Source organism: Macadamia integrifolia, chromosome 4 (genome assembly GCF_013358625.1).
Source record: "Macadamia integrifolia cultivar HAES 741 chromosome 4, SCU_Mint_v3, whole genome shotgun sequence".
In the NCBI taxonomy this organism is placed as follows: Eukaryota; Viridiplantae; Streptophyta; class Magnoliopsida; order Proteales; family Proteaceae; genus Macadamia; species Macadamia integrifolia.
The window spans coordinates 36,588,106-36,600,159 of NC_056560.1; the positions used below are offsets into that span (position 1 = coordinate 36,588,106).

Consider the following 12,054-nt stretch of genomic DNA (forward strand, 5'->3'; position numbering starts at 1 on the left):
AGATCCTACACCTTATAACCTATTTTGTTCTAAATACATGAACAAAATGTTAAAATAAAATAAAATAAAATAAAATTATCATATTTTTTTTTTTTTTCAGTTTTTGCCTTACTTCTTTTTCTGTTTCATATTGGATCCATGTAATCGATTCCATTCAGTTGGGATAAGGTTATGACTGTTGTTATACATTAGCAACTTTCAAAATTATATGTTTTCTTAACCGTGGGGTCTTGATCAGAAATAAATCTGGAAAAAAAAATTCACAAATGCTATTTTACATGCATTTAGGAACATAACTCAATTGGCCTTTTCCAGACAAAAAGGGAAACTATTCCCCCTCCACCCAGAAAGTTGTGTTTTATTACTCTAGAGGAGTTAATATTTGTTGTTTAATTATTTAATGGGCAAGAAAACCTTGTTCGCTTGCATGAAAATTGTGTCAGCGCACAGTACAATGAAGAGTTGTTTGGAGGCATCAGGGTGGAGGGCAGCATAGTCTTTTCCCACCCATCTATGTCTGAACGTAGAGCCATGCAAGTAGGCAGGGTTCTTTTTTCCTTATTTTATTTGACAAATAAGAAAATTATAAATAATATATTTTTTTTAGTTGAGCAATAGTATACATTTAATCAGTGTTCATTAAAATCACATAAGGATGGTATAAGTTTTTATAGCGAAGGTGTTTTTTTAATATCAATAGTGCCTACTTTAGTTTAATGACAACAAGGTTCTAGAAAGGAACATATAGAGTAGTAGTAATTCTTTTAAGATCATTCTAAGTCATACATCACAATGTAAAAAATTAAGTTCTATAACGAGATTATATCCCTTATTTTTTTATGTATCAATCTCTTAGCGATGTTTCTCTTTCACCTTGGCTTTTGGTGTATCAACCTTGTTTAATTGCTTTGGAAACAACTTCCTTCGCGAAGCAGAAGGTAAGACTACATACATTTACTCCTAGACCCTGCAATAGCATTAGGTTGCTCTTTTTAATCTTGTTTATTTGTGTTTCCCCTCTTTTGATTTTAATATATCATCATTTTATTAGTTGTTTTGATGTTTAAATAGGGGTCTGCTTTTCATGTAGCATTTGGGCTTTGTCATTGTACTCTGCCTTTTCATTTAATTAATTTTTTTTCATTAAAAAATATATATATATATATATATATATTCCAATGAGAATCCCACTTAAGTACCAAAAGGGTACCAACTTAATACCATCAAATTGCAACTTAGTACCATCAGATTGCAACTTAATATGGCATTGAGACTCACTGAGACACCATAGGTGGATTTATCAGTACCAGCAACACCACCACTAGCTGGAAGTGTTCTTAGGCCCTGTTGAATATATTAATCATTCAAAAAATAAATAAATAAACAAATTACTGAAGGCAAGATTTGTAGGAATATGAGTTTCTTGATGACAGTGAGTTCTTGCTAAAATAACATATATATTTCAGTAATCAGATTTTGCTGACTTAATTGATGACAGCCATGGCTTTGATTAAGGTACAAAGTACTGAGGTAGTATCTTAAAACTAGACCTAAATTCAAAAGAACAATGAGCTCATAAGCTACGATATTAAGCACTGATGATGAAGATTTAACATCTCAAAATGGAAAAGCTGCCCAGACCCTCCTCCCACTCCTTCCATTTTGGTGGCTGGAATGCAACGCAATATGTCAATCAACTAATCACATTATTAATTTGGATATCAAATTAATTAAAGCATGCTAACTTGTGGTTAATGAAACAAACGAAGGAAGAGACACTATATAACCCTATCTCACATAATTTTAATTACTCAGTCTCTAGATTATTTTTCTCTATTTATCCTAACCTAATGTTTATTATTATTATGTTCTAGGAAGTTCCAAGCATCTCAGCTAAGTAAATTATTAAATGAAACGGAAAAGGTGGATAAGCTTATTAAATTAGCCAACATGTTCATAAGAAAGCATAAGATGAATGACTATTGCACTTTAAAAAAAAAATAATGAATGTCCTATTGGTTACTAAACCTACCAAACACTAATTATAGGGTAGATGTTGTTAGCTCACTAGTAAAATGCTCAAAGCACTAAAAATTATAGAATACATGGGATCACTCTTTGTGCTCCATCCATTAGTGAAATTTTTTTTTTTGGGTAGAATCCATTAGTTATATTTGCTAATATATGATTTCATGAAATATTTGGGTATCAAAACCAACTTTTAGGCAGATGGATGGCGGTGACGTCAAGCTTGGAGTTTGCTAGGGATAAGGGCTTTCGGAGATTATGAATTGAGTGTGATTCTTCTGCTGTTACAGTGTTGATTCAAAATAGAGTTGTGCTGTGGTTTGTACGTCAAGAATGGTTTTCCTTGATGTCGTATCTTTATTATGTTGAATGGAAAGTATCACATATAGGGAGGGGAAACCAATAACTGATTTCTTAGCTAAATATGTAGGCGATATTTGCTTGCTCTTCGTCGTATTCACTTTCCTGTCTTGGTGCTGAGTGATCTTGAATCGGATATATTAGGTCGCTCAAGATTTTGTATCTCATAATATTTTTGTTTCTAGTTTGCTTTGTTGGCTAGCCTTTCCCGCTGATGGCAATATCGAAGGGGAGAGTAGTTTGTCATGGTGTTCAAGTGTCTGGTGTGACCAGATTGTATCTGTATTATATTCTTTTTTCCTCCTTTCTAATACAATTTATCTTTCAACAAAAAAAAAAAAAATTAATAATAATAATAATCTTTCGGATCTATAGAATGCATACTAAATGTGAAAATTTATTTGTTTAAATTGATGGGGGAACCAAAGAAACATTCATTGCCATTGGCTTTCACATAATTGACAAATCATAATAGAGGATGATGATTAATTGATTAAGAGTGATTAGAAAATTGAATGATTCCCTGTCAATTATAACCTGTTTTCTATTGGACACTGTAATGTGATGCACTTTTTCATTTTCTTAATATAGAGAATGTACGAAGGAGGAACATATGGGACTTGGTGTATGGGAGCCAACTAGCTAGATAAGTTGTTCATAATTTAAATTCTCAATCAACATATTCTAAGGCTAGTGGTCTCTAGCTTGCCATATTCATCCCAGTTCAACTGGAGGACCACATCTTCCTCATTTTTCTCTCTTGCTTCTTTATTTTCTTTCTAGTTTGTAATCGGAGGTAACAGGGATCAATTAGGGGCTAAGGCCCATTTAAAATGTGAAATGAATGAGTAGGGGTGCATGTTAATTTAATTTGCACAAAAGAACTATTATTTTTTCGGTTTAGGATGAGTGCTTAGTAATTAGGATATGATTTAGCTTTAATTACCAAGTTAGATTCCAGCCACTGTATAGGAAATTCCCATGCTTCATTATATCTCAAATTCTACATAATTATCAGTAGTTTCTATTAGAGCAAACACCAACAAATACAAAGAAAAAACAGATATTCAGATTCACACATAACACAGATTTAACGAGGTTCATATACCGATTTGGTGTACTACGTCCTTAGGTGAAGAAGAAGATGTTTCATTATTGTAGAAGAGAGGTGGAGATTGCTCAAATATACCCAAACTATGGTAAGAAAACTCACCCAAAAACCCTAGCTTGAAAACCCCCCAAATTACAATGTTTGCTCAACAAGACGATAGTACATTATATACTCCTCCAAGTCGTGAGTCAATCCATCAGGTCACGATCAATCAGGTTAAACCATACCTAAGTCACTACTAAAATATGTCGAAGTGGATCATTAATTCTTCAAAATTGATCAAGAATTCAAGATAAACTTAACAGTGTCCAACTCATATTGATCACTGAAGTTGAATCTGGGAAATCCAAAGATGTGAGTAGATAATTGCCGTTGTGTAGACCCTCAAAGAAACAACTCTAAGCCTAACGAGCCCATGAGGGTCCCACTCACTTGACAGGCACCATATGAGTGGTAGATTAATAGATAAAGGTAAATTCATCTCACGTGTGAAGTTTAGCCTAAATGGAGTTTGTTAAGCGGTGATATTTTTATTTTTATTTTTGGTAAACGTCAAGTGGTAATATAGAGCCTTACAATCCAATTTCATATGAAATGAATGCACATTCATCTCCCAATAATTCGCTCTCATTAAAGGAAGATTCATTGCAGATAACATTCTTGTTTATAAAGAAGTGGTTAGAGGGATCTCTTAGAAACTCAAACCCTTCTGCCATTTTAAAAATTGACCTCCAGATTCCCTTGATAGGAAATTTCTGCTTCCCATCATGCATGCCATGCGTTTTTTTACCAATTCATCTTGGTGAAGATTCATTTGAAGCCTGTCATGTTCTTTATCCTTATCAATGGAAGCCATGCAGGGTATTTTGCCAATAATAAGAGGTATTAGGCAAGGAGAAAAATCGATCACATTTCACCTTATCTCTTCACCCTGGCTATGGATCATCTTTCTATGCTTCTCAAGAATATTGTTGAGGGCCACCACATTAGCCTGCTTCCTCGTTTGCTTTGTTTATTACACTTAATTTTTGTTGATGATCTGATGATTTTTGTTGAGGAATAGACATCACTTATGTTTTTGTAATATGTCTTAGGTTGCATTTTGCAACACCATAACCCACATTTGCTGAGAATGGAAAACAGTTTTCTTTTCTTTGCAAAAAGTTGATTCAACTTTAAAAAGAAAAAAAAATAAAATAACACAGAGCCTTACAAAATTTAACAACTATACGAAAATGAATAGTAGTAATCCGGGCACTATACACATGTATGCATGAACATACATGAATGCATACTAATACATAGATGATGCGGATTTTGAATATGAAACTTAACAAGTGGCTTATTGGACCATTCACTGTCCACCCGACGGCAGAATTGCCAAATCTTTGTTCTACGTGACAAAATTTTATTGAGTACGAAAGGAAGCTTATCTTCACAGGGCCATGAAGTGGCATTTCCCATTCCATGTTATTTTTTAGGTTAATTAGTGGCATAACAACTATTTGTGATGTTTTAGAAAATCAAAAAGACAAATATGAGCTGCTCCATTTCATGGGTTTTCCTATCTAATTGTATGTTCCTTCTTGGATTTGGGGGAGTGATTAGTAATGACTTCAAGCACTGGTACACATGCATAGACTTTCAATAGATCATGGATGCATAAAATACATCCAGGGGTATTTGATTAACATTAAAATTTAAATTAAATTTGAGTCTTAAAAAAAAAAAAAAAGAAATTTAAGCATAGCTAATCAAGACCATGTACTCTCTATCCAATGGTCAAATTTGGCACATTACATCTACGTAGTAGAGTAAATGCCATGTAAAGTTTAGAAAAATAATAGACCATGGTGATAATAATATTTTACCTATTTTTATTAATATTTAAAACAAAATAAACTACTAATATTATTAAATTTATTGAATCAAATTCAATAAACCAAATCAAAACACACACACAAGCCTCTATCAGCCCAAATTCTATCAAAGTTCATGACTTCAAGAGGAACGTTTTATACCCAAGTTTTGGCATCTTAATCCAAATTTTATTTTCAGGCATGAATTGCATGAACTAATGTTCTTTGCTTCTTTAAGCAACTAACTAAAAGAAATTTGTGCAAGACACCAAATGAAATTCAGAAAGAATAGGAACATAGTTCTGATTGGAATTCCATTCCCCATAATTCTGATTGGAATCCCATTCCACATACCTTCCACACACCTAATCCATGTTAATTAAATTAATCAGCAATGAAGTCAAATTTCCCTCTTAATCATCTGTTAAAATGTCTGTATCTACCATATACAAGGCAGATACTAAAACATTGGCATAAAAAATTGCCAAAATAAATTAATTAAACAGCATTACCCCTTGAGCTCATTGGACATCTTCAAGGGAGCAACTGAGGGGGAAAAAAATGCCATCTCTTCTCAAGTAATCTTCATGCCATTCTCCCAATGCACCCCTTAAACCTTCACCCTAGAATTCAACCAGTAGATGATGTGGTTGGCAATATCATCTCGTTCAGGTTCAAAAAGGAGATCATGTAAGAATCCTTCATACAATTTGATTGATTTGTCTGCTGACGAGGCTTCTTCATAAAGTTTTTGTGAGGCTTCAGGATCAGTTAAAGTATCAGCAGTGCCATGGAGAACGAGAAATGGTACACTTAGTCTTCTCAAGTGCTGCTGCAAATAGGTTGTGAGTTGGAGAATCTCGGTGCCAGTCCTGACCCTGATTGAACCAGTGTACACAAGTGGGTCTGAATACTTGACTACTAGTGCCTCAGGGTCGCGAGAGACTGGCATTCCCTTCTTGTTTGCACCACCGAATTGATACTTCGGTAACAAGAATGAGAAAATAGGAGCCAGCATCTACCACCAAGGAAACAATGAATCAGTATTTTCCAGTCATGAACAATGACTGTAAGTTTGAAAATGTTCGAAGCACATAGTAAATAGGATTCTAGGCTGCAGGCAGATGGTGAAAATTCTTACCCCAACGATTGGATGGGATGGTTGAACTCGTAGTGCTGGTGAAGTCAACACCACACCTTCTATGACAGCTTCAATCTTTGGGTCCAACAATGCCTTCAGTTTTCCACGAAAAAGGACCATTAAGTAAAAATATAGGTTACTTACCCCTCCCAAAAACAGTACAAATATAGGTTAGGATATAGCAAATATTATTGGTCTTCCCACACAGTTCTTTTTGCATGGTTATAGAACCTGAAAAGGAATGTTCATAGAAGGCTCTTCACCAGAACAGGCCATACCTTCAAGATGATGGCTGCACCTGTTGAGTGTCCAAAGCAAAAACATGGAAGGCCAGGATTTTCTGCAGTGACCTTCTCCACAAATTCTTTCTATAAATGTTTAAAAGCATGAAGTTCAGTCATATATACACAAATCATTTTGTAAATACACATCATGAAAGAGAATATACCATGTCACTAACAGCATAGCCAAGAGAATGTACGTAGCCGTGCAAACCATCACTTCCACCATGTCCTGAGAAAGAAGAAACGCAAAGCATTTTATCAAGCAGGGCAAAAAAAAGTCATCAAATATAGAAGGTGCTTGATGTTGCAATTAATTCCAGAAAACAGAATTCTTTTACACACTAACAGAGGATTAAAACATGATCATGCACATTAACAATGAGAATCAGGTCTTTAGCATAAGCTTATGACAGAATGTGTAGTCTAACTTCTTTCCAACAAAGAGGCCCAATATATCTGAAGAAAGAGAGGAAAATCTTTTCCATGAGAATGTTCCTCATTAAAATTCATTGGCAACAAATAACCCTACGTTAGTCTTGAAATAAGTTAGTTGTCAGGATAAACCATCTAAACTACTGTTGAAAGCCTGGTAATCAAGTTCATCAGCCCCCTTTTGGAAGGTCAAGTGCGAAGAGAAAGTATGTAACATCAGCTGACTCAATAATATGTCTAAATTGGTAGCCCAGCCATCTAAGCCAACGCTGCAAACTCAAAAACCCTACCGATTGTGTCTGGACTCCGGAGCCCCTATTCTTTAACATTGTAAAATTTAATCTTATAAAATGCCCAATGCTTGTGAAGAACCTGAAAAGGCTTGCAGTGAAGGAACAATTGATTTGCATTCTGCCAATATTTGGTTACTGTTAGTCTACCAACCTTTTCCATGCCTCTTAAAAGTTCTCTCACATCAGGAGTGAAACTGTACAAAATTCATCAAGGAAAGCTTTGCCCATTTGGCTAAAGACACATTGTGACACTGCTAAATTTCTTAACAACAAGAAATACTGCAATTTTTAATTATGTGATATTTCTTTCCATGTGGACCCTTGTGAGTCATTTTTATTGAAGGGTTAATCCTGCAAATACTATATAGATTGCATAATTTACTGGACTAGATGGTGTTTCAAGTTTATTATTCACTTGATTTTATTGGTGAAATAAACCATTAAATATGACGTAGATAAATCAAGATCCCTCAAGAAAGTGCACATATGGAAGTTCATTCAATCTGATGCAAACTTACCAATCCAATCCATTCCATAAACTTTAAACCCATTGGCATTAAGCTGCTTTGCAAAGTCACTATATCTGCCACTGTTTCAGAAGGTATGTCAAGATTACTATATCCAATTCTAAAAGGAACTTTGAAGCATGGAGAAAAGAATATTATACCTACCTGTGCTCATTCAGGCCATGCACAATAATAGCAACTCCCCTACACAATTTAAACATGTTTATTAGTAGCAAGATTTAATGGTTGGAGGTAAGAAACACTAGTAAACACTAAAGAAGATGATGAACCAGAAGAATACAGCAAATATGGGGATAACAAAAATTTGGATTCTAAAGAACTTTTCCCTAGGGCATAGTAATGAGCATATATTCCAACCCCCTTCACGTTAAACTTATATCATATTTAAGGAACTCATGAACTGAAATGAAAAAAAAAAACGGAAAGTAACCGATTCTATCAAAAAGTTTATTAATGAATGAACGCATACCAGGTAATTTCAGACAAAGAAACAAATATGCATGACTCCAGGGACTACATAAAACTGAGGAAATAATTAATTATTTGAACTTCATCTGGTTTTAGTTCCCACTGGCACAAGAATACCTATTTTAATCGAATCCATTCAAACCAAACATAAAGTCCTATTCCCCTTTCTCTCTTTCTTGTTTATGGAAGAAAAACCATTGAGGTTCTGTGAGTTTCATCTCTGAATCCACTCACCATCTACTTCCATTCACTGAATACAATCATCAAGGAACACAGTAACTAATTGTTTTCTTCATCAGGGTTTAACCACAGTAGGGTTCTAATTTATAAATCCTTCCTCACAATACATCTATTGGACAAAATAAACAGGAAGGAATTATTCATGTATACAGGAAAACAACTTTACGGACACAAGTCTCACTTGTAAAGCAACCACAACAACTCACTAAACCCTTACACCAACCATATGGGGTTGGCTTCACAAATGTTCTTCAAAATACAGTCTCACTCCTTCTCGTTATTGCATTTATTAGTAGTTACTGCACATAGCTGAACCACCTCTATTGATTTTCCCTCATCATTCCAGGAACCACCAAATTCAATCCATATCTAATTCTATCCTTCGTAGCCTTGCCACTTATTGATCTCAACATTCTCATCTAAGCGAAACTACTTTCATTTATATGTTTGTTTGTTTTCGAATATTCCGATCTATAAAATTTCATGTTCATATACATGGTTTTCTATAAGAGGGACAGCCAGCACTTGCTCTGTTAATTCTAAGAGAGAAAGTTTCCTAATTTTTTAAAGTCGTAGTTAATGAACAATATAATGTGCGCACAAAAGAAGGGAATAAAACCAAAAAGTCTACAACTTTCACAGATGCTTTAGATCTCAACAAAATAAAATTAGAGATCATTTCAAATTCTCCAAGGTGAAGTTATTTTCCTTTGAGTAATCTTAACAAATTAGTTTTTCCCCTAGTCTTTCCAATAATCCCTGTTCTTCAAAGAGAGTTGACTTCTCCAAACAATTCTTCAAGCATTACTCTGACATATGGCAATGTGGATTCGACAGAAAATTAATTGCTTCATCAAACAATTCTTAAAAGCATTGTTCTCACATGTACCAATGTGGATTGGACTGAAAACTAGATGATGCAGAAAAATATCCATACAGTTTGAGCACCAATAGACCCTGCCATGCAGCAGATAATCTGAGAGAGCAGGAAGCGCTTCCAACTGTGGTGCATCCAAGGGATCCTTACTCCTAAGACAAAACATAACAACAGTACTCGCTGGCACAAACTCATATCTACCTACATCAATGAAGACATGCAAAAAACACCAAGTTGGTTAAAGGAATAGTCTTTAGTAATGCCTATAAAAAATGAATTGGATTGTTTATGACAGCTGGTGCTGAACACACTTTCCACGATGTGCGTGAAATCATATTTCTAATAATCACATTCATCTAGAACAAGCAGAATAAGACAAACAATGCCTCAACCTGAGGTACTCTTGGTAGGTATACACAAAGTAAAATTTGTTTATTCCAAAAAAACTTGCATCTTACCTTAAAATAAGTCTGTTTCAGTAAGGAGGCCCCAAAAAGCTCAAGAAATAAGCATGCTAGTGAAAAGTTTCATCATGCAGCACATCTACACTTCAGGTGAAGAAAATGGATTTAAAAAATTTTCAAGAATTTATTGATATCCTTATAAATTTACTTGTGTGACCAAAGATAAGTTTATTGCTCTTGAATGTTCCATGAAATTCCAAAGGGTCAATTTAATGGCACTGAACCAGAAAGCCCTGTCATTCAAATAAATAGTTTCATAGCAGTAATTGTTCTACGTATATGTGTCGAGAAAAAAAGTTTAAACTAGTAAAAAGTGGAAACTATAAAGAAAAATTGAATTGGGTAAGCTAAATCTCCCCCCAATCTTCCCTGTCAAAACCAAACTGGTTTGTTGATCCTGAAAAAGTATTTATAGAATACAATTCCATGGTTATGATTTCAATTCTTTTGTTTTTGTACTACTTCAACAAATCGTTGACCACTGTTACCAAGCAGCTCAACTTCAACACTTTTAATGGATAACAAAAGTAATAATAGGTTTTATCAATATATGAAAGAGCCTGAAAACAGGAACCAATCAACAACGCTAAATTCAATAATGCAAAAATATTATATTAACGAAAATATACAGACAGTAACTAGCCCCGCAATATTAGATTTCATTTGGAACAAAGATGAAACAAAAACCTTTGCCACTTGCAAACTGTCCACATTGAGGAATGATGTAACGGTGTTACTATGTCATCAAAGTAAAATGATACCAGCACAGCACCCTAGACTAATTCATGGATTATCTTCCAATGATGATGTATGGTTGTATGCTTCATCTGACACTATATAGTGATCTTTCCAGCAGCATGTGTATTCAGACGTGCTAGTAAAGACAGGGGTGGCCATGTGGGGTGGGAAAAAATGCCAAGACAAAAGCCAAGATTTAATTCGTAATTGCAATCTAGGGCCATGAACCAGCTGTAGGGGGGGAAAACTACCGATTGAAAGAGGTTGGGTCCTTGCAGACTAATGAGGGAAATGAAATCTCCTAATAAATGTGCAACCAAACGCATAAATTCAGGTTGGATAATTTTCTTTATTTATTATTATTTTTTTTCTTTTTGGGGGGCGGGGGGATCTAATTATACTTCATCACTCCAGAAGAACAAAGATAAAAAGAAGATACCAGAAAGATTAAATAAATAAGTAGAGACATGATAAGAAAACAACTAAATAAATAAATTGACCAAGACGGATTTAAAAAGGCTTACTTGATGTCAATGGAAACAGGGGTCCACGTCTGCGTAAATAGCGTTTCACCTCTCGCTGTAACAAAGAGGAAAACTTCTCTAACTATGCTACGGTCGTCGTCCTGAGTCGCGCGCCTAATTGCAAGCGCTCTCCTTACGACCACCTCCTGCTCCGCCGTTGCCACCAAATTGCTCCTCCGGGTAACCATCGCCGTAGGGACACGCACCACCGTAGTCTTCCGGACACTGCAAATTTCTTGCTTCTCATCCTTTGGTGCTTTATCAGCCGATACCGTCACGCAGCGTCTCCGTCCTCGGAACGGCAGGAGCATGAACATAACAAACGCATTGATCAACATTACTAGACTCCTCAACACCCGTAGCGATAGCCGAGCATTTACGCGTCCACTCGAACCGGATGTGAGCAGCAGCGAAGTGGAAGCATCGGTCATCTTCCCCGTCGGTTCTATCATCATGAACCTTCTCCTCAATGAATGAGATTCAAAATTCTTCTTCCCTCTCTCCGTTCCAAAAAACCGTTTCCAAGAGACAATCGAAATCTCAGTTTGTTTGATCGATTTCTTATTTACAGAGAGCTTCTTCGCGCTCTCCTCACAATGAAACCGATTCGATGAGACAATCGAAAGCTCTGGTTCTTTTACCGCAAGCGTCGGCCTCAAGCAGATCATGTACAGAGAAAAATCGTTCAAAAAGCAAAAAAAAAAAAAA

At 35.3% G+C, this 12,054-nt stretch overlaps 1 protein-coding gene across 1 annotated transcript; it reads right to left on the bottom strand.

Moving 5' to 3' along the window:
* Window positions 1-5,753: 5,753 nt before the first annotated feature.
* On the bottom strand, window positions 5,754-12,044 carry LOC122077353 (monoacylglycerol lipase-like). Its single transcript, XM_042643277.1, has 7 exons — window positions 11,347-12,044; window positions 8,180-8,218; window positions 8,027-8,097; window positions 6,948-7,012; window positions 6,778-6,867; window positions 6,500-6,592; window positions 5,754-6,376 (listed from the first exon to the last, which is right to left on the bottom strand). The coding sequence occupies exons 1-7, from the start codon at window positions 12,012-12,014 to the stop codon at window positions 5,969-5,971; spliced, it is 1,434 nt and encodes a 477-aa protein (XP_042499211.1). The 5' UTR covers window positions 12,015-12,044; the 3' UTR covers window positions 5,754-5,968.
* Window positions 12,045-12,054: the final 10 nt, after the last annotated feature.